A 23,091-nucleotide genomic window follows, 5' to 3' on the forward strand; every position below is an offset into this window, starting at 1 on the left:
AAGTCACAGTTTTACAATCAAATAACCTTTGCTCTCATCTATTTTGATTTAGACAGTCGGCAGATTTCCAGCATAGAGTGTTTCATTGATTCGACAGTTGAAATATATAATTCAAATTTATAGATAATACTTCAAATGCAGCAGGAGTCGACACAGAAGAAACAAGTTGAATATCGCAGCTGCTAGTCAAAGTCAGCTTATTAAATATTAAAGCAGCATATATGACTGGGAACCGTTAAATCCTGTGGCTGTCAAGGCACGCAGCAGCAAACTCAATTCAAGAGCCTGTCTCACATCCTGTCAGCTCAGCTATGCCGCGACGACCCATACTCAAGGTGCCGATGTGGCTGCTGCGGCTGCTGCTGCTGCTGCCTCTGCTTTTGCCGCTGCTGTTGCCACCTGCAGCTGAATTCAATTTCTGTGCCGCTTGCTCCTGTTGTCCCTTGCTACGCTTTATTCCATTTGAGGCATGCACAAAGCCAAAGCAAAGTTAGTAAGCAAGTTGCAGGCAGCAGCAAACCAAGAGAGAGAGAGAGGGAGAGAGAGAGAGAGAGAGAGATAGAAAGTAAGCTGAGCAAATCAACTAGCAAAGGTATTGTTGTTGTTGCTTGCACCTGCAGGTGGGGTTTACTTTACTTTGTCACGGATATGTTTTCTTTAGACTTTCCATGTCAGCAGCCGTACATGACTTCTAAGTGTGTGAGTGTGAACTCAAGTGTGCATGTGTGTCAGTATGTCTGTGTGTGTGTGAAACATGCCGGAAGTTAAATAGGAAATTTTATATGCTTTTATAACTGTGAACGTGTTTACAAGGCCGTTGCCTCCGCCCGCCTGCAAACTTCGAGGCAGCCTGTGGCTGTGCTTGTTCTTGAGTGTGAGTGTGTGTGAGAGCAAGTGTGTGTGGGTGTGTTGAGGTTACCTAGCAGCAACTTGTTCATACATTTTGCTTGATGAAGTGTCGTTCATGGCGGCTTTGCGGCTTTGGCTGCGTTTTTGAAGTTCGTTGATTACCTTCTGCAAGAGGAGCCTGCAAATTAATCAAATTTATCTTGCCAAGGATGAGGCCTTGCTTGCAGCTTAATCAAAAGGCGAGCATAGTAATGGAGCATAGTAAATTGCATATTTAAAAAGCTGCATGCATTTTAGCCTCTGCACGGTCCATGCTTCTCTCTTTCAAATATAAACAACGCTCCTCAATAAGCCAAAGGAGAAACTTAATAAAAATCAGATTGAAGTAGATCGCAAAAGTTACCAACAATATTTTTCTGCTTCTTTGATATTGAGAAATGTATTTATTTAATTTTATTTTACGCCCAGAGAACCTTTTGTTCCCATTACTGACCAGGAAATCGATTGTTTTCCACCAATTTTTCACAATTGCGGGTTGAATTGCCCAAAAGCCCGTTCCAGCGTTCGTCGATCAGTCAGTGAGTCAATCAGTCAGTCAGGTAGTCAATCAGTGAGTTAGTCAATCATCTAGTTAATAAGTTAGCAATTCAATCAGGGAGTCAGTCAGTCTGTCAATCAATCGGACATTTAGTTAGACATTTGTCAATTATTAAGTCAGTCTATCAATCAGTGAAAAACTCAATCATTCAGTCAAACACTCAGTTTGTCAATTATCATTCAGTCAGTCACTCAAGACAATTAGTTTTAAGTGTATAATATATTCGTATACTCACATCTACAAGCGAGCTTCCTTTCAATATGTTATTAATTGTCTAACTTACTAATTATTTAACACCGCACACACACACAAACACGCACATTTAACCGAACAATTGAGCATTGGGCACTTTTCCCAATTATCTAATAGGTATTTAAATGCACTCCCTGCTGTGGCAATAATAACCAGTGCAGGTGAAACAATTTTAGTGTGAATTTGTGCAGCTTCATTACGTTGCAATCATTTACATGCGCCGGCTAACGACACTTCCTGCACACACACCCACACATTCACACAGACAGCCCCAGCTACTGTTGCTAGAGAATTGCCCCAGCTCAATGTATGTGCCACATGCCTCAAATGTTGCACTCGAGCAACTTTACTGTGGCCAAATGGAGCGGCTTCATTTACCCAAGGCAGGGCTTGTTGGCGGCTGGGGGAGGCCGTGCTGGGCGGTGCGGTTGCTGCAGCAGTTGCCCAAACGAAGCAACAAACAAACAAACAAGTTGAGCTCTGGCAGTGGTTGGACATGCACAGCACACCAACAAACACACCAACACACACTCTCACACAAACAGATAGCACTTGAGTATAGCATAGTTTTCAGCGCCGTCAACTGGGCAAGTGTTTGATTAGAAAAGTTTCGGCCCCGGTTACAGCAAAAGTAACAACTAAGATTTGGCTAAAAACTTGGCTTGTTTTAATGGGTCAATATTTGTACGAGCTACGTGTCCTGCCGACACTCACGTGTGTCCTTACTAATTGCTATTGAAATCCGACTTGGACAATCGGATATATTTTGCACACTTTCACAAGCATTTCAATTGTGTGCATTTGGTTATGGGTTGATTTTTATTTATTTGCTAGGCAAGCAAATACCTAATATAGTCAAGCACACACACACTTCGGTATCAACTTTCAGCCCTGCTGTGTGACACTTTTTGAAAATTCTTCTTTTGACAGTCGAAGCATGTCAAGCGTTTCAATGGGGCTATTTTTGTGATTGTGTGTCAGCCACTCGCTGTGCGTCGCCTGTTTCCTGGGCCATGTCCCTGGTTCAGATCCGGGTTCTAGTCCACGGCCTGGTCCTGGTCCATTTTGTCCTGTTGTCCTTGCCCGCACGCTTAGCCCTGGTCGCAGACAAAAACGTATAAAAATGCATGACCGCAACACATTTTTCAGGCGGCCATTCAGCAAACCCTTCTATAAGCCCCTGCCCCCAATACACACACTCACACATGCACATGCTTATTTCACGGCTTCGCTTCTAAAGTGTTAAAATGTTGATTGTCCTTTTTTGCCTCTGTATGTACGAGTGTGTGTTAGTGTGTGTGCGTGTGGGTGTGTGTGTGTGTGTGTATGAGTGTGAGGGCTGGCTAAGTGTTTGTGCTTTGCAACGCCTCAGCCTCGGATATGCGGGTATCTCTAACGCTCCTACAACCTCTTTGACACCCCACACCTACTCTATGGGTTCGTCTCGTGCGTGTCGCAAATAAATTTTTAAGTAGCATTTGTGTTGATTGCGTTGAAAGAGGACACGAATTCAACTTTATGCCCGTTTGCTTGCCACACTTGGAAGCCATACGACATTGCGGTTTATTTTTTATTTTTTGGATCTCCTTAAGGGTTCTTGAATTTAACATTTATCAAGTGGATTTCTTTTTGCTGCTTGGTTAACAAATTAAGTACGGTAAACGACTGTGGAATTCGAAAAAATAAAATGAATCTGAGGCGACCGGAATCACTTGGGTAAAGAATTATTGATAATAAATAAAAGTTGGGCAAAAACAATTTACGTTAAAGCGCAATATAAAGAATTTATATTAACTGATATATAAGCTATATAGCTTATAGAACTGGCCAGCAAAAAATGTTTTATAAATTATAAAATGGGCTCCCAAATGTATGCAATATTTCTTGAATTTCTCTCTGTAAACTGGCATGCATTGAATTACTATTACTTAATATTGATATGTTAATTTTCGAAATATATATCACCCAAATATTTTATAATTTATAAAAAAAAAAATCAGATTTTTTGCGAAATATAATAAATCAGCTCTTGGATCTACTTCATGCATTAAAAGTCAGCCAACAGTGCTAGTTAACAGAATCAGCAACAGAAGCTGTTGCATGGACTTAACAGCGCTGGTCACTCTCTTAAGAGAGTCTGCAGTGTTAACATAACAGGCGACATCTGCAATTTAACAACAGCAGCAGCTGCTGCCAAAGAGGTCCAACTAACAGCAACGGTAAACAAGCAGCAACATCACCATGGCGGCCACTTCTTTTGGGCTGCGGCGCTCAGTTGTTGTTGGACCACAGGAGCGTTTCGTTGTGTGACGGCAGAAAGCATTCGGCAAAGCCAACATAAATAGAACGGAAAGAGAAAGAGAGTGCGCGCACAAGTGACAGAAAGAGAGAACGCTGTACAGTGTAACAGCAGCTAGAACAGGCAAGCGTTCGCATTACATTATTATTATTTTTTTTTTTTGCCTGCTTTAAACAAAGCAAACCTCGTGGCTGTTAAAAGCGGCGACAGTCAACACGAGCGCGCCTGTCTGTGTGCGAGTGTGTTGCCTGTGTGAGTGAACTGCCGTAGGCTTTGTTAACTGCCATATGCACTTTATGCTTGCGTGTGCATGTGCGTGTATGTGTGTACGAACGCAGACAATGCGAGAGCGCGGTGCATCAGTAGCTCTGCCCATGGGCGCCCTGTTAATTTGCATGCGGGCGCAGAATTCTGTCTTTGTTGTTGTTGGCTGCATCTTGTGGCCGCCAGCAACAACAATTGCTGCTGCTGCCGCCGGACATATGCAGCTATTGTTGTTGTGCGCTGCTGTTGGCGGTTGCTTATTGGTTTTCTTTTTTCTTTTCTTTTTTTTTTTATTATCATTTAACCGTTAGCCAAAACGTTTTTTAACAGCTTTTAGACTGTCGAACTGGCCAGACAACCTGCAGCGTATGCTGACGAGTTCTCTTTGTAAAGTGTATGCATGCATATGTATGCGTGTGTTTGTGTGTGTGTGTGTGTGTGTGGTAATTAAGTGTGCATGTGTGTGTATGTTGCCTCGCATTTTTTTAGCTCCTTGCTGCCAACATGGCGTATGAGTAATGGCCACAACGACATGTACACACATATTCAAGAGCGGGAATAGCTGCGAAGATGAAGGACGTGAATTGTTATTCATGGACAGCACAGCAGGTGGATGATGCTGTGATGCCAGCTCCTGGCCAAACATATGCCAACATATGTTAATGCTGACAGTGCCCAGCGGGTGCAGGACAAAAGGGAGCCGAAACCCGTGTAGTGGCGATTTTGCAACTGTATTTTCTAATTGCACTCTGTGGCAAGGATCAAAAAAAAAATAATAATAATAATAAATAAATATAAAAGTTGCCATTGCTTTGGCCAGTTCGTCATTAAAGTTTAATAGAAAAACGGAAGTTGCGCGCACAACTTCCGGCAAACTTTTAAGACCTTGCTGAGCTGACAAATCGACAACAACAACAACAACGCCAACAAAAGCTCTTTAGCAGAGACGTGATGCGGCTGACTTAAGCAAATGCCAAAATGTGTTTCAGCCCAACGCAAAAATTTCAATTTCTAGCCATGTATCTCAAGCAAATAGGGCAGCTGGCAGCATAAGCAAAAAAAAAAAAAAGAACGACCCCAAAATCAGAGCAGAAATTCTACTAAATAAAATTGCTGCCTATGCTAAGAAAAGGAAACACAGTTTTCTTTTAGCTAAAAATAAAAAATATAATAAAATAAATAATAACAGAAGCACTTTAGTTTTACGGTTGTGTCTGAGCTCTTCGAGGACTACGTGACAAATCTTTATTTAATTTCAAAAATGCGAAATAAACTTTGACATTTGTTTCGATTTATGTGAAGGGCAATAGCTGGTGCGCACTTCCGCTGCCCCCGCAACGCCCACATAATTTTATAAACTCTGCAAATGCTAAAGTTTTGCAAGTGTCGAAAGTTGTGAAAGTTAAAAAAGGGCAGCACAAATTTAACGAAATTCTATTGTTTTACGACTACACTATACAGCTGGCAAAGTTTTGACTAACAGACGATTTAGTTTTGTAAATCTTTGACTAATTTATGCCGCATTATAAGCATTAAATTGCCCAAATAAAGAGCAACATATTAAATGAAACGGAGTTGTCAGCAAAGAGACATCTTCAGCTGTGACAGTACTTAATAAGAGCATTTAAGAGATGTTCAACTGAGTAGAGCAAATATATACTGGCTTAATTCATATCTATTTATCCGTTTCTTAGTTCTGTGTGCAAACTAGTTCCTGAAAATACACTTTTCATTCCCTAAGAACTCGTCTCCCAATCTATTCAAAGACCACTTTTATAATGCTTCTAATATTTCAGCTTAAGCTTATTGATTTCGAAGTAAGTTCTTATATGGAAAACGTTTTAATTTCCTAAAGAACGCGAAGCCCATTTATTCAAAATCAAGTCCTATTTAGCTCTTTCAGACAAGACTTATTCATATCGAACTAAAAGTCAGCGGAGAGTTAACCAAGCTGCTTGTGTACCAAAGTCTTTGACAAACCCACTTAAAATATCTCAAATAATATAAAATCAATATAATACACAATCTTAAAGAAATCAGAGAAAAGTACGCATAAAAACTGCAATGTACATTGCTGCTCGCAGTTTTCAATTAACAAATCTTGCTGGCCAACTTGTAAAAAAAAAAAAGTTTGTGCCTTAGCACAAAAGCAACAAACCAAATTGATGATGCAAGAAAAGAACATTTCTGCGCCCCGCAAATCAAGGCGGGAACATTTCGCCAAGGGTCGGCAACTGAATCGGAAAAAGTTCTCGCATTTACTTGCGTATTTATTTTTCGTTTCCATTGCAATTGCAGCTGGCATTGCAGTTAATTTGTAGCGAACACATTTTTAATTTGGGCAGCCAGCGGGCCGGATGCGCCACAACAGAAATTGGCCAGCGACCAAGTGAGGCAACAAGCGGCAACCCTTTTGGCAGCACAACAGGCCAGGCCACGCCCCAATCCGGAAATGGCACAGGATGCGTAGCCGCAGTTTGTCCGTGTGCAGTCCCGTTTTTGTGCCCGGTAATTTGGCTTAAAGACTTTCGCTTATTTAGCGCCAAAATGCGTTTTCCGTTTTTATTTGAACACATTTAATTGTGAACATAAATTAGCATAAATTTCATATTTATATCTTTAGCACTTGGACGGGGCAAATGCAACATTTCTTTTTTTTTTTTTTTGGCTGTTGCGGCCGCAATTTGAAAATAAATTGAATTTTAATTAAATGCAAAAGTCAGAAGGAAAAAGCCAGTTACGCCCATCAATCAAAAAGGCGTTCTGTGCTCAGGGTCCGGACCGTTTTCTCACTCATTAAAAGCCAGCAGGCAACAGTCAACACTGAAGAAAAGGATAAGCGGAATACAAAAAAAAAAAGGAGAAGAAAAAGAAGAAAGTGTAGCAGCAACACGAAACGGAACAGGACACCCAGGACGACGTGCTAAGCCCACGGCAAGATTAATTAAGTCCGCGCAGGCAAAAACAGCTTCAGCAGCAGCAGCAACAAACACGTTGAACGACTGGCAGATACCCTGTTAGCATGCGTACCAACCTTGCTGATTCTGCTCAAAGAGTTTTTTTGCGAAAATTGATCTATGTATTCCGCGATTTTTATAAAAATTTGAAAGTTATAGAGCTAGATATAGGGACACAAGGCATCCAAACTTTACCTCAATTATTAAATTTTCATATTTAGATTCGACAAAAGGTAATCATAAAATTAACAGCTTTATCTGAGCTTAGATTGGATGGGAAACTAGTTTATAAAATTGTCTTGGTGCAGCTCTTAAGAACAATGAAAGATTTTCTAAATAGGGGAACTGTATATACCCGCTTTATGCATTTCTAATAAGTAGTGGGTATAACAAGCAAGCAAACAAACAAACAAAGGCAACTCGAGTCACTGCGGCAGCGGATGTTGCGAGGCGTTGTGACGTCGCCTTGCCAAGTGCGTGTCAATGTTTCGTTCGCACTCTTTTCGTTGCCTACTTTCGGGCGTCGCGTGAAAAATTAAAATTTCAAAGCGCCACAACAGCTGCGGCGACTGCAGCGCGTACGCTGGTGTGCGTATGTTTGTTTTGTATTTACTCTGGCGCGAAATACAAAAGCAACAACAAACAAACATAAACAAAGGCAAATAAGCAGGAAGCCTCGACGTTTCCCACTCGTAATAAGCATATTTTAAGTGAGCCTAACGCGCGGCATCAACAATGCTAAAGGATACACACACCCACACACACACGCGCACATACACCCAGCCACCCTCTAACAACCTGCTTACAGCTTCTCATAAACATAAACCGTAGAATTCCTGAACAGTGACTGTGATCACGACTTACGTGGGCTTTAGTTTATATTCAAAAAAAAAAAACCTTTTTATTTTCCTATAAAGAAATATAAAAAGTGTCAGCTATATGCTTACACCTACCAAGGAGTTTTTTTTATTGAGAAAACTTTATAGTTTTATTTCACTTTACGCTTATTTAAGCGTATTTTTTATTATTATTTATTTATTTGAAATACGAATTTCTTACTAGAACCAAACAAGTTTTCATACTATTCAAAATAAATTCGAATTCCTATTGCACAAATCAATCCACATTTGATTTTCTTTAATTTTCTTTACTTTCGGTTATGAAGAATACATTTAGAGTGATTTTTTTTTGGCATCCCTGACGTGCCCAGCCCTGCTTCTGCTAATGAGCTTCCAATCTTAAGCATAATAGAGCTCATCCTGCTGACGGCGAGCAGAAGTAATTGAGCGCTTGAGACTGCGCTAAGAGCATACATTAGTTGTACAATTGATACAATTTGTGCTCAATAAAAACCACTTAAATGACAAAATTATAGCAATTGATAAAAATAAATAAATAAAATCGCTGCTGAAAGGATAATGCGCACTTCACATGCGAGTGGCTTCCCTTGGCTTGGCTTGGCTTGGCTACCCAGTTGATTGTCAGCACATTTTGCCCAGTTGTGCGTTCATGCAAAATGCCCCGGCGCTGAACTTCAGCAAAAACTCTTGAGCCGTGACCCCAGCCGTGCCCTTATCCTGTTTATCATCGGTGTGCGTGTATGTTTCTATAGACATCGGCATTTCCGGCTGGCAGCCTAGCGGCTCCAATTAGCCCTTAAATGGATTTGTGTAACACATTTGGGACAGCCACAAATACGTTCGCCCCGGAGATTTGTGGCTGTTACGCCCCGCCCCGCCCCGCCCCGCTCGACCAACTCTCAAAATTTACATTGCTTGCAGAATTTATTGTGGCAACATTCCATTTCGGCTCTAGACACAGTTCCCAGCCTCGTTTTGGGCCCATTGTCGCCCTGTCGCTGGCCCCGGACAGCGACATTAAAAACGACACATACATTTCATTTTAATATCCCTTTTCGGTCGCAACGAATGCGACACAATACACACTCCCAATGCCGCCTCTCAGAGGGAGAGGGCGAGAGATGATCATTCGGGCGGTTCGCTGTTTCTTGTTGCGTCTGTTATTCCAATGTGCCAGAACATTAAGCGTTGAAATATTTATGAGCTGTGTACGCGCACACACGCACACACTAGTGTAAGGCAAATATGTGTGCGTGTCCTTAATGAGTGTTTGCATTGTGCCAAAAATCTGCATTTAAGGCGGCTTTAAGTCTTAATGGGACATGTGCAATGCACTCGCAGACAGGCTTTCGTCAGAGATAAAATCGTCGTCATTTTTGTAGCATACTTTTTTTTACTTAAAATTGAATTCCATAAGGCAACGCAGCTCGTTACACATAGGACCTTTTTTCGGATCATTCATTCCCAAGGCTTGCCTGAGTTCGGCATGAATCGCACGAAATTTCAGAATATTTTTCAAAGTTACTTATTTATCTCTAATTTTCTTCTCTTTGCAGTTAAGCAATAGCTAATTGACCAGAACAAGAAACCAACCCCAAGCACACGCACACGCATCCGCACGTCCATACACAGACACACACACACACATAGAGAGCAGCAGCATGGATCTGCCCTCGATGGTGCAGCGCTCCGGCGATACGCTTATCGTACGCAGCGTGGTGAGCGGCAATCAACTGTACATGGAGCAGGGCCACAAAGGTGGCAACAGCAGCAACAGCAACGCATCCCCACCGCTGGACACGCAGACATCAGCGTCGCCGCCGGTGGCAAGTGCGCTGGAGCAGCAGCTGGAAAGATATCGGCTGCAGCAGCTGCTGCAGCAACAGCAGCAGCAACAGCAGCAACAACAGGCGGCAGTTGCAGCAGCTGCCGTTGTCAACAGCGTGCAACAGCAGCAACAGCAACAGCAGCAGCAGCAGCAACAACAACAGCAGCAACAGCACGTGGTGCTCTCGCTGGATGCCAAGGAGGAGGGCCTGCCGCAGTGCAAGATCAAGCGGAACTACAGCTGCAACCATTGCGCGTACTTCACGCAGAATCCACGCTACCATTTGACGCATCTGCGCGACGTGCACGGCGAGAAGATTGTGATAAACAAGTGCAAGTTGTGCCTGTATGCCTCCCGCCACTTCCAGAAGCTGGTGCGCCACATGAAGATGGTGCATGGCTGCACCGATGGTATACCCAGCGGACATGGCCAGGCGCGCGGCAAGCGCGGCATGAGCCGCGAGGCGCGCAAGCGACGACTGGAGGAGAGCGTCGGCGTTATGGGCGGCCAGTCGCTGACCATGTCTGTGCCGGACATGCCCACGCTGGAGCAGGTGGCGCGTGAGCTGCAGCTGCAGAAGCAGAAGCTGCATCGCGACATCGAGGCCTACGAACAGCGACAGCGCGAGGAGCTGCAACAGCGCGAACAGCAAATGGAGCTGGTGTCCAGCTATGGCCGCCAGCTGCAGGCGAGCCTGCGTGATCTGGACATGCAAGAGGCGTACGAGCGTCAGTCGTCGCCAGCGGAACCACCAACGCCCTCGCCGAGCGGCTCGGCAACGCCGCCGCCGGCACTGTCCTCGGGCGGCGAGGAGCCACAGAATCGTCTGCTCAAGTGCAGCGCCTGCGAGTACACCACACTCTATCGCACCCAGTTGCGCGCCCATGAGCTGGCCGAGCATGGCAAGACCAAGTTCTTCCGCTGCGACAAGTGCAGCTATGTGACGCACATCAAGGCGCGCTTCAGCAAGCACGTCAAATACCATTCGATGCCAATGATCAAGTGCGTCACCTGCGACTTTCGCACACCCTACAAATGGAATCTGGACAGACACATGAAGAACCATGGAGGCGCAGGCGCCTTCAAGTGCGCCGCCTGCGACTTTACGGCCGACATCAAACAGTCGCTGACCGTCCACGAGATGAATCACCATGTGCCGCCCGTCGGCAATGCCGGCTCCATTTGGCCGCGTCGCCAGAACAAGGTCGGTGCCAGCGAAATGTGCGATGATTTCCTTAGCGATTCCGCTGAGTTGGAGGATCAATATAATAACAACAACTTGGATGATGATCTGGAGGATGGCGACGGTGGCGCCTTGAGCGGCGAGGAGCAGTATGGCAAGCGCAGCAAGTACGAGGATGATGAGGAGCCCACGGATCTATCGCAGAAGGGTGGCTGCTCCTCGGACACTTCCAGCGTTGGCACAGCCACGCCGCGTGCCCTGCGACCGGTGCCCAATCTGATACCCATCGCAAAGAGTTCCAAGGAGTAAGTAGAAACTGGAAATAATGGCCGTAATGGGGATACTATGGGGTAACAATAACTTTCGGGCTCAAAACTAAGGCGAGCTTTCATGAGAAGTCCACATAGGAATATAGATAAAAAGAAATTTGTTGTTGTTTTTCGAACTACATTCTAAAAATCGATGTGAAAATAATTTAAGCGAAATTTTAGCGCGCTTTTAAAAGATCCACGCAATTGGGTGAAAAACGGGTGAAATATAGCATAATTAAGCAAAATTCCACAGAGGTATTTTATGAAAAAAAGAGATTAATTTTTTTGCTTACTTCATTTTTTTTAAATAATGTAGAAAATGAGTTTAGAATTTCTTGAGTGCTGAAATTGGGTGAATTATCGTTAAAACGATATTTCACTTCTCTATCGAATGTGAAAAAGTCATCGAAAGTCTTTTGGACATTCCAAGCCCCTTTCTAATGGAATTGCCCCCTGCACCTATTTTATTTTGTAGTGCGCTTAACCTATCCAAGGATACGAACGCCTCACGAAGTGTTCTCACAGGGATCGCCTCGATGTTCTTTAACGATAAGCAAATCTCCGAGATGCTGGACAAGTCGGATGTGCCACAGCTGTCACCGGCAACGACCATTGCCTCGATGAACTCCTCGCGCAGTCTGTTGGCCAAGAAGGGCGGCTCCTTCTTCGACAAGCTGAAGACGGGCGCCCAGCATGATAATCTGATCTGTCAGTGCGGTCACGTGGCCAAATGTCTATCCGAATCGATAATACATGGCAAGAGCTGTCAGTCCTCGGCTGTTGTCGTGGACGAAGACGATGTGGCGCTGCATGAAGATGATGCCGACGATCGGCTGGAGATCGACGAAGACGACGAAGATCGTCAGTCGCACTCGGCGCTTAATTTGAGCGTCTCCGGCTCCACACGCTGCCAGCACTGTCGCCATCGCTGCAAATCCTCCACCGATCTGCTGCATCATTTGACCCAGTGCGCGGAGGCCATACGCTGTGCAAACGAGATGTACGATTCGAATTCCGGGGAGAGCGGCGATCGGCGCAGCGATGCGCATTCGCTGCAGCAACAGGCGGCTGTGCAGCAGCAACGGGTTTGCATTTGGAACAAGGCGGCCAAGGAGAGAACCGCTGCCGTAGTGCAGCAGGATAAGGTGAGCCTCCTGACCAAATCGCCAGGCAGCCAGGCGGCGAGCAACGAAGAGAACAGCTACTACGGAGTGGAAACAGCGCCCGGTTACGGTGAGGTAAGTGCGCCAGATCCAAATCACAGCAACAACAAATCCGATACACACATATCCCTCACACACACACACACACACACACACACACACGTATACACACACACGTACACACAATGCAACCCACGCACGACAAATGCGTCAAAATGAAATTTGACTCTCTCATGCACTGCAGGTAACCAAAAAGATGACGCCCGAGGAGGAGGCCGCCAACTCGTCCCTGAAAAAGGTCTACAAGTGTCCGCATTGCAGCTTTTGGGCATCGACAGCATCACGCTTCCATGTTCACATTGTTGGTCACCTCAATAAGAAGCCATTCGAGTGCTCGCTCTGCTCATATCGCTCCAACTGGCGTTGGGATATCACGAAGCATATACGCCTGAAGACCATACGTGATCCCTCGCACAAGACCGCCAAGGTGCTGATGAACGATGAGACCGGCCGGCGCAACTATACCAAGTATAACAAGTACATAACCCTGATGAAGGTTACCGAAGAGGATGGCGATCCCAAGCTAATGAAATCCGGCGAGATGACGCCCAATCAGGTGGCTTCGCTGGCCTTTCTGAAGGACTACCAGAAGGTGGGCGTGGGCGTTGGCACTGGCCATGACATTACCCTCGAGCCGGTGTCGCCAAACAAATCGAATGCCTTGGACGATGCACAGCTGGCGGACAATCTGATACGCTTACCGCTCCTGGCGACCATGATGAACGCGGCGATGGCCACTCAGCAGCATCACCAGCATCAGCAAATGGAACAGCAGCAGCAACAGGAGCAGCAACAGCAGCATCACTCGGCCATGATAACGCCCTCGGTGACCATATCGCCAGTGAAGCGCACACATCAAACGCCGCCCGGCAAGCCCACCGACGATCTCATCACTGAGGTGCATCAGGAGGGCAGCGAGAAGAAGACCTTCTACAGATGTCGCAAGTGTAACTTTAGGTGAGTTCGATAGCCACAGATTGCTCAGAGATATTTCTTTCAATGATGAACTTTCACTGTTCGCTCAGGCATCACAATCGCGACGCCGTGCTGGCCCATGTCAAGATACACTATCAGGAGTCCAGTTTTCCCAAGTCCAGCTCTTCGGTAAGCAGCACCTCGCCGCTGCAGGTATCGGTTAGCTCCAATCAACAGCTCTATATGAACAAAGTATTCGCCGCGATGTGCCTGTCGCAACCCTCGCCCACAGCGGGCAGCACCTCAGCGGCTGGCGGGCAGCAGCAGCAGCAGCAACATTCCATCATCTCGGCGGGTCTGCTGCAGCGTGCCATACAGGAGGCACAGCATTCGCCGACGCCCAATGCCAGTGCATTGAGCGGGTTGGCCTTGGCGCTAGCCACCGGCAAGTGTCCGCCGGGCACGACAACGACCAACAGTTTGCCCAAAACCAATGCCGCCTCCATTTTAGAGCACGGTGAGCAGAAAGCGAGTCAAAACGAGGCAAGTGCCGACAGTCTGACGTCGCCCACAATCACCAGCACAGCCAGATCGCTACAAGATCTGCTAACATCACCACGAACCAGACACGGTCTACACTATGGTGCGGGTGCTTCGTCATCAACAACAACATCAACAACAGCGACAGCTGGCGCTGGCCTTGTGGCCACTAATCCTAATGCTAACAGTAACTCAATTGTGGTTATGGGTACCGGCAACAACACCGGATATAGGCTGGATACGGCTGGCCACAAGAAATCATCGAGCTCCGCCGCCGCCGACTACGTCGCATCATCCAATACACCCACCACCACCAACACATCGCCTATGCCAGTAACTACCACTCCTACTCCTATTTCTACTACTACTACTTTTCCAACTGGTGCTAAGTCCTCTTTGGTTCATACACTGGGTACTGGTAATAATAATAACAACAGCAACAACAACAACCACAACAACAGCACATCCCACAATCTCACCGACACTCATGCCCATAACCAACTCATCGCTGGTGATGGTTACTATACAATGGCATCGGGTTTAAACCATGCCATAACTGCTACTAATCTAAAATCCACGCCAGCCTCGTCCATGTCGTCGTCGTCTTCGTCGTCGCTGCTATTATCGGCATCGGCATCGGCATCGGCATCGTCCTCATCAGCATCGCCGGCGTCTGTTGCGTCATCGCCGCACTCGTCGCCGCCATCCTCAACGTCGTATATGCCACAGAGCATGCCCGGCCAGGCGACACGTTTCCATAGCCATAGTCCAGGTAGTCCCAATCTGTTAACGATGAACGATGCCGATCGGCGAGATCCGTCGCCATATCGTTGTGGCCACTGCCATCAGGTGTCGAATTGGAAGCATGTGATCCAGGTATTTGTTTAAATGCATTTTACAGTTTGTGTTTTGTCCCATTCAAAACGAAACGAGTCCCCCCCCCCAAAAAAAAAAAAACCCAAAATAAATACCGCTATTCGCAAACAACCCAACCAGAGATCCGTCCGTAATGTGTTTGACGCTTGCCAACACTGCCAAAAACAACAGTATATATTTATAAAAATCTCATTAATAAATGGGCAGCACTGGCGACTAAAAGTTCAAGCCCATATTTTCACATATCTTTGTTATATCTTCAAAGAGATTTGCAGAACCGTATGCATGAGAAGTTAAGCGATCGAGCTTAAGTTAGACCTGGTTTAATTCCCTTAATTCTTAATAGAGCTTGTGAGTGTCTTCCAAAACTGTCCGTTACTCAAGAAGGAGTTTTCAAACGTCTTCAAAGCTTCAACTAGTGACATCAGCACATATGCCCCGCCCCCTGCTCAGCAAATCATCTCTGTTTGTAGTCCCTAAGTAACGCTGGTAAATATGCAACAACAAAAAATTTATTGTAATTATTTTCTTTTATACCAATCCCTAATGCTAAATGTTAAATGTGTGGTGTCTGGGTCTTGCTTAATTTCTTTCGTTTTTTTTTTTTTTTTAATTTTGTATGTCTTTATACGTTTACGTTTATTTATAAGAAATCATTGGTGATAGTTGTTTTGCTTGCTCTCTCGAAACTAATGTAATGCATTTTTATCGATTCAATTTCAAACATTTTCCTAAAAAATATCATGCAACAAACTAAAAAACCCCCTACCCCCAAAATGCAGGGGGCTATTTAAGATCATAACGGTGCGCGTGTTTCGTTTGGGTTTCCCCATCCCATACACATACACATTTTAAACAAATAAAAACATATATACAGAGGGCATTTACTGGTTAAAGCAACGGTAAACATTTGGTTGGGAATTTTACAAGAACCAAAATTACCCCAGTTTTTTTTGTAAATTACCCAAAAACTAAGTGTCTAATATACAACACTGGCAGCAACAGTAAATTCTGCCAGAGTTGCCACATCTGTTGCTTTAGCTGCTAAATGTCCTCATACATATATCCACACACACACACACACACACACACACACACACCCGCAGTAAAAATGATAGATAAACAAAGAGACTGCATGCTAATTTTGGCACTTTTTTCGCTCTGCTTCTTCTCATCCACAGCGGCACTGTCGCTTAAAGCATTCCGGGGATATTCGGATCGAGACCCTTGAGCGCAGCAACAGCAGCAGCGTTGGCCCCAATGCGGCGCCCATTTATCGTCCACAGGGCGCCGGCGCCAGCAACGAGTCCCAGGCTCACATCATCAGCAGCAGCAGCAACAACAACCTTAGCAACTACAACAACAACAACAACAAGACCGGCCAGAACAACAATAACAACAACGTTAACAACAACAGCCTGAATGGCGCCTTGCTTAGCAGCAAACAGCTGGAGCAACTGCTGCATTCACCGCTCTCCGCCAGCGCTGCGGCCGTGGTGAATGCGGCCAATACGCAGCAGGATCTGCAAGCGGCAGCCGCCTATTGGGCCGCTGCCTGCAAGGTGGTCAGCGCCGCTGCCAGCGGCAGTGCCGAGGAGCTGCTCCAGCTGCAGCAAAACGATCAAATCGAGATCACGCGTCTGCCCTCGGCTGCCGGCGCCGCTGCCAGCAGCAGCTTGCAGGAGCTGCCCAACAGCAACAGCAACAACAGCAACAACAACAACAACACAAAGAGCAAACAGCAAAAATGCCCCGTCTGTCCATACATCTCGGAGAGTAAATCCCAAATGAACTATCACGTCTCACTGCACAAGCCCACGCAATACGAGTGCCGCCTGTGCACCTTTGTGTGCGCCAAGAAGCAGCATCTGAGCAGCCACATGCGTAGCGTGCATCAGCAGCAGCTGGGCGCAGCAGCGGCAGCCGCCGGCGCTGGCCTAGACTTTAGCGTGGCGCTGCAATTGGCTGCGGCCAAACAGGTGCAGCAGCTGCCCACAGCTGCCACAACGCCGCTGGCCATCGACCTGAGCCAGCTGCAGCTGGAGGAGAGCAGCAATGTCGAGCTGCCGGTGCAGCAGCAGCTGCCGCCGGAATACCAATACAAGCTGATTAGCTACTGTCCGCGCTGTCCGGCCCGTTTCGCCCAGAAGCACAACGATGAGCGCAACGCCAAATTGGAGCTGGAGCAGCACTTGGCCGCCCACGCGCCCAGCGAGCTGGAGTCGGATGAGGTGCATGTGTGCGCCTACTGTGAGTATCGTGCCGGTGCCGAGACACTGCTGCAGCTGCATCGTGCCGTGCACATGTCGCACTACCAGGAGAAGTGCCAGCAGCTGTATAGAAATTGCAAAGAGGATGTCGCATATCCGGCGCCCAAGCTGCTGCAAATAACTGGACCCGAAACCATTTGGGTTGTGGACAATGAGCTGGGCGCACAGCTGCTGCGCCAGAGCGCAATCAGTTCCTCCAGCAACAGCTACGATGGCCAGAACTCGCTCTTAAAGAAGCAGCTGGAGTCGGGCGGTGTTGGTGCTTTGATTCGCGAACAGACGCCACCCAAGGCCAAGGAGGCCGAGGAGGATGACGAGCGTCACAGCAGCTCAACACCCTCGACCAGCGCCTCGGTGGCCACCAGCGATTTGGCCGCAGATGCCAGCAGCGATGCGGGATCGCTGGACATGCCGCAGTCGGCGCCAACGCCACAGCGCTGCCAGCACTGTCCGTTTGAGACGTTGCAGCACGAGCAGCTGGCGGAGCATCTGCAGAAACATGCCTGCATCAATCAGCCCAGCCCGGAGGCGCAGCAGTGTGCCCATTGCGACTACAATGCCGTCGAGGAGGCCGAACTGGAGGAGCACACCGCTGTGCACTTCAATGCCAGCGAGAAGCTTAAGTCTGTGGACTTTTACACCTGCTACGACAAGCTAGAGATAAGTGTGGAACAGGAACCGGAGCCCTACGAGCAGAACGACAAGGAGCAGACGGAGCACAACAATAACCAGGACAATGTCGTCAATGCCAATGTACAGCAACAGCTGCAGGACGATGCCGAAACGGAGCAGCTGCACCAGGAGCCAATCAAGAAGCCCAGCACCAAGCTCATACTCTACAAGAACGATGGCGCACTCAGCGTTAAGCCTTCCATGGAGGAGGACAACGCCACGTCGACGACGACAACGCAGCGCGCTGAGAATATCAGCGATCGCTTGAGGCGTCGCAGCTTGCGTGGCGGCGCCTCCGCTGCCATCACGTCCACCACAGCAACACCACCAACAACAACAACATCAGCTGCAGCTGCAGCAGCGCCGGGCGGCATCATGGAGGCAACTGATAAAATGATACTGGTCAATGCCAAGACGGGCAAAGTCATTTTCCGAAAGTAGGCGTGGCCCGAGCCACAGCTGCAACGCAAACCTTTCTTTCACTATTGTATTTTACATAGGAGCATATAATTAACTTTATTATTATTATTATCATTATTATTATTATTATTATTATTATTATTATTATTATTATTTTGGGGTTGTTAATGTTTTGTTGTTTTCAATTGGGTATCTAGTTAGTCGAGTTTTGTTTTAAGCACCAATTATTATTTAATTGTTACTAACAAAAAAACAGACACACACACAGACAGAGTTGACACCGTTGGAACATGTTCCTGCACCTTGAATCATATTTATAAGTTGTTTATTAACAAAACTTATTTGTTTATATAGAAAACAAAAAAAAAAAACATATTAGCAATGCGTAAATATGTTAATTATATTTTGTTATGCCTAAAACCTTAGCGCGGTGCAAAATATAAATATAACTAAAAACGAATCAAAACTTAAATATTTAAATCGTACGATCAAAAGCATAAACAAAAGCGTTTCAAAGAAATCCAAACTTGTGCATGACAAAATCAAAAAAAAAAAAAAAAAACTAAAAACAAGCAAATTCAAAATTAATCTTGCTGCAAACAATTTGTTTTTGAATGGGAACTGTGATTATTGAATATTGTAAATTAACAAAAAAAAAAAGAAAAAAAACTCTAAATTTAATATAACAAAAGAATAATAATAATAAATAAACGCGTATATCATTCAATGAATATGGTACTTTATACATAGTATATACATATTTACAACAGCTGCTATGAAACACACAAAAATTTCAAAATGAGAAATCAAATATGAAAATCTATGGAAAAAAAACTGTGTAATAATTTGCAATATTTGCAATATGATTTTTTTTCGACAACTGCAGCAGAACATTAAATAAGTACTATATAAGTAATTAATTTCTATTTAATGTTTAAAGTTTAAAATGGTTTTGTTTAACTATACATCATTATTGTTTATTGTAGCACAGTGTATCTTGTGCAAACACTATAAAAAGAAAAAAAAAAAAAGAAGAAACAAAAAAGTCGAAAAAACGTTATCATAAAGTCTAAGCAAACGAAATGAACACATGTGGAATAGCGGGGCCATATTTAAATAGTTTAAAGCAAACATTTAAACAAACAAAAAAACAAAAAAAAAAAAAACAAAACAAAAAACAGTAACAGAAGAGTATACAGAAACTTACTTGAATATAAACGCAACCGCCTTTGATATACATATACATAAATGTATCTATATCTATATATTTAAATAGTATTTAATTATAAAATACGTCTAATTAGTCTAGTGTAAATAACTTAGTTTTGTTTACTATGCACATACATATACATATAAAGCCACACACATACACAGCCAACACAAATACACACATTTACGGCATAAATTTAAACAAAGAAAATGTACAAAAGAATTGTTAATAAAAAAAAAATCAAAAATAATAATAAAACACAAGTTGCATTTACAAATTTTACAGCTTATCCCTTGACTTATTTCAAAACCGCAAAAATTGCCAAGAAACTATTCAAAATTGGCCCAAATTGCATTTGATGAAATAAATATATAGATATATTTATATATATATACAGTAAATATAAAAATGAAACCTTTAACGATTAGACAAGACACGAAATGGAAATGGGTTTATTTTCAATAAGAACTACTGTAATAAAATGTGATCAAATGTGGTCAAAACGTTTGCCTAGTAACCGCTGGCATAATATTAGTAACTAATTTTAAATGATTTACGGCATTAAAGCTTAGCACATTTTTACTTAAATAGAATTATTAAATGATAACAAATATTTAAATAATAGCGTATTTCTTTTGTACTTATTTGCATTCTTTTCGAATATGTTTGCAAATTTCCAACACTAGAAATTCAGTTGGTACTTTTGTAATAATACAGGGAATTGCTGTAATTCCCTGGAACAGAAATGGGCAGCACTGGCTGCTTGGCATTAACTATTTTGCAGTTAAAGTATATATTGGATATACAGCAGGCCTTCAGATAATCTCGGTTGGCCATGCAACGAAATCTAAAATTTCTATCACACCTTGAAACCACAAATAAGTTAAAAATTCATTCCGTTTTTGTTCTTCGTAGTGTGCACAACATCAAGCTTTGCTGCCAAAATTCTAAATCTTTTTTTGGATGTCGTTCAATTCTAGTTTTAAATTTCAAGTAAAGCGACCATCAGGTATCAACAAAAAGAAAGTGTATTAAACTATTTTTTCTTTCAAATAGAACTAGCTTAGATACGAGTCTGGCGCAAGTGCAGCACTCGGGGTACAAAGCCGGAAACAGATTAAAATTCTCGAAATCTATTCCTGTGGCCAATCCTCGCCTCTTTCCGTAAGCGCCCAACATGTGCTGGCATCCAGGTGGCTGTTGCGGCATACCCGCGGGCATCCAGTGCACAAACTTTTGTTTCAACTACTGGACAGGCTGCGCAACCACTCCCTGCTGCCGGATCAGCTGCTCGCCTTGCTGCCCGCCGTATCGCGGCTGCTGTGGCGGTCCACGCTGCGGGTCATGCTAGGATAGCAACTAGCTTAGAAGGAAATGAGGCTGACGCGCCACGGAATAACACCAACAGCCCAAATTCTACCCATTTGTATGTAATTAATAGTATCGAATAAAAGCTGCAAGTTTATGTTTGTAAAAAATGGTGGATTTTTTTTAAAAAAAAATGCGATTTAATAAACATAAAACAAATTGAAATGGTTCTTAGCGAAGCCAGTTTAAAAATAACGCCAGATAACGATAAGGCACCCGGTCTGGCAAAACCTCATCGTTAATAGGCTTCGATGGGGCCGAAAGAGACAAAGCACATTAATTGGGATACAATTAAATGGGCGTTGCTGATAAGAAACCTTAGGTGCACACAATTCCAACCAGAATTTGCATAACATGATCGTTCATAGAAAATCATTTGCCGCTATGTGCTCGAGTTATATCTATTCAGTAGATATTTAAATTCGTCTTTTTCGGACTAACCTAATGTTACAACGCATACAAGTAGGCTGTAAATTTGGCTTTAAGTCGTTTTTTAGCTGCACTGCATAAATATATATCGACTGTTTTTAAAATAACTTCCAAACAATTTGTATGAGCAGGTTGGCAGCGCCATCTGTTTTCTAATAGAATTAATCGATATGTTTATCGGAATGGCAATGCCAGATTTGCTCCTCAACTGATTTGTTTGCAGTAAAAATTTGTTAGGACGCGTTACACCTGCCGCACATGGATACGAAGTCCAATGATGACTCTGGTGGCAGCGACTCTCTGGACAAATCAATGCAGAGGAAGTGTGTAATGGTTGAGACAACCGGCGCAACGTCGGAGCCCGCCGCGGAGGCAGATGACTGCAGCAGGGAATCCGCTGCACTGCGAGAGTCGCCACCAGGTGAACCAAAGACTGATGCGTCCGGCGCTGGGACAAGCATTGGTGAAAGTTCAACGGCGCACAAAGGCATTAACACAACAGCAGCAAGTGCTGCGTTCGAGTCGAAAGTTAAACTCATTTCCCAAAACCTCAAAGAGACAACGCTCGCTGAGACGGAGACGGAGGCGTCAACGTCAAACTCATCGACCGACATCGCTGACTGTGTGACAGATGATGTTGTCGAAACGTTGCAGCAACATAGAACAGATAGCTGCGACCATCGTGTGAAAAAGGTGCGATTCCATCCAGACGTCAAAGAAAATGATGGCGGCAATCGTGTGAAAAAGAAAAGGCGCTCAGCGCGAACAAATACCGCCAATAAGATAAATATGAGCTGTGATGGCATGGATATGGACGATGAGGATGAATGCGACGATGACGCTGAGCCAGAGGAGGACGAGGAGGAGGAGGAATTCAATTTGGCCAAAACAATTGCCGAAGCGGAGGACTACTTAAAGCAGCATCCGCTGACATTTGTGAGGCGTGTCGAACAAAATGGCGAGCGGTTGCGTGATGGCCTGCTAAACATCGAGGATATGCCGCAGCTGGTGGAACGCGAGGTGAAAGCAGAGAAGAACAACGAAGATGATTTCTATAAAAAATGTAAGCCAGAGAACGGCATAGAGCGGGTATTGGGCAAGGAGACAAAGGCGGGCAAGGCAAGTATATACATTCATTGAAGGACATTTGCATTTGCTAACTAACTTAAAATCATTTCTAGGTGGAATTTCTGTTACGATACGAGAACCAAGGCGGCCTCTTTTGGGAGTCGGAGGACTACATCAGGCGCATGTGTCCGACGCTCTTGAAAGCTTATGAGAAAAACCGCGAGCGGAGGCAGCAGCGTCTAGTGAGTAGTTGCGCTTTGTTTTAGTCGAATTGGTGAAACTAAATTAATATCACATTTTAGATGCATCACGTTGCCAAACGCCAGAGCCTGCGCCAGCGATATACGGATTTCTAGTAACATAAATATATCTATATATATAGCTTTTAGGATTTTAATTAGGTTCCGCGAAGTAATTGTAACATTTTTGTAATATGGAGTAAATGATTTTCTTTTGTTGAACGAAACTGCCAAGTATCTCGCCATCATGAATTTGGATATATCGATATCGAAGATGCGCCAGCTATCGATTTAATTTGTAGACCAATTTCATGCAAGCTCATTATTTGGGTAGATAAATCGAATAACAAATTTGCTGTTTATATTCTGCTTTTGTGTTAATGATTTGTGTGGAAATTAGCCCACTGCATGGACGTTTGCCATTCAGCTGTTTACGTGGACATCTATTCTTATCGATAGT

The 23,091-nt window shown here is 44.5% G+C and overlaps 3 protein-coding genes across 8 annotated transcripts in view; all 3 read left to right on the forward strand.

Annotated features, from left to right (window-relative positions):
- LOC6628517 (protein hunchback) overlaps positions 1–19,804 on the forward strand; it is a 45,495-nt gene extending 25,691 nt beyond the window's left edge. For 2 of the 6 annotated variants that reach the window (XM_032438192.2, XM_015172501.3), the window contains 5 exons: positions 9,636–11,395; positions 11,877–12,639; positions 12,809–13,581; positions 13,650–14,955; positions 16,137–19,804. In XM_032438192.2, coding sequence (XP_032294083.1) covers positions 9,741–11,395; positions 11,877–12,639; positions 12,809–13,581; positions 13,650–14,955; positions 16,137–18,338 — 6,699 coding nt within the window. In that variant the 5' untranslated portion in view covers positions 9,636–9,740 and the 3' untranslated portion in view covers positions 18,339–19,804. The remainder of the gene's footprint in view (positions 1–9,635; positions 11,396–11,876; positions 12,640–12,808; positions 13,582–13,649; positions 14,956–16,136) is intronic. The other 4 variants (XM_015172502.3, XM_070209115.1, XM_015172504.3 and 1 more) reach the window with 4 other exon arrangements.
- A 562-nt stretch (positions 19,805–20,366) lies between these two features.
- LOC26531363 (small cysteine and glycine repeat-containing protein 5) lies at positions 20,367–21,005 on the forward strand. Its single transcript, XM_015173440.2, has 2 exons — positions 20,367–20,520; positions 20,584–21,005. The coding sequence occupies exon 2, from the start codon at positions 20,705–20,707 to the stop codon at positions 20,876–20,878; it is 174 nt and encodes a 57-aa protein (XP_015028926.1). The 5' UTR covers positions 20,367–20,520; positions 20,584–20,704; the 3' UTR covers positions 20,879–21,005.
- Positions 21,006–21,504: 499 nt separating this feature from the next.
- LOC6627367 (uncharacterized) lies at positions 21,505–22,858 on the forward strand. The gene is made up of 3 exons (XM_002051638.4): positions 21,505–22,443; positions 22,506–22,634; positions 22,695–22,858. Exons 1-3 carry the CDS (start codon positions 21,583–21,585, stop codon positions 22,746–22,748), a joined length of 1,044 nt encoding a protein of 347 aa, XP_002051674.1. The 5' UTR covers positions 21,505–21,582; the 3' UTR covers positions 22,749–22,858.
- The last annotated feature ends 233 nt before the right edge of the window (positions 22,859–23,091 follow it).

The sequence above is a fragment of the Drosophila virilis genome, chromosome 4 (assembly GCF_030788295.1).
Source record: "Drosophila virilis strain 15010-1051.87 chromosome 4, Dvir_AGI_RSII-ME, whole genome shotgun sequence".
NCBI lineage: Eukaryota > Metazoa > Arthropoda > Insecta > Diptera > Drosophilidae > Drosophila > Drosophila virilis.

Excerpts from the sequence above, each read along its gene's own strand:
- LOC6627367 (XM_002051638.4), top strand. The coding sequence starts at position 21,583 with ATGGATACGAAGTCCAATGATGACTCTGGTGGCAGCGACTCTCTGGAC. Across the intron at positions 22,444-22,505 it reads AGGAGACAAAGGCGGGCAAG|GTGGAATTTCTGTTACGATA; the intron begins GCAAGTATATAC and ends AATCATTTCTAG. Across the intron at positions 22,635-22,694 it reads AGCGGAGGCAGCAGCGTCTA|ATGCATCACGTTGCCAAACG; the intron begins GTGAGTAGTTGC and ends ATCACATTTTAG.
- LOC26531363 (XM_015173440.2), top strand. The coding sequence starts at position 20,705 with ATGTGCTGGCATCCAGGTGGCTGTTGCGGCATACCCGCGGGCATCCAG.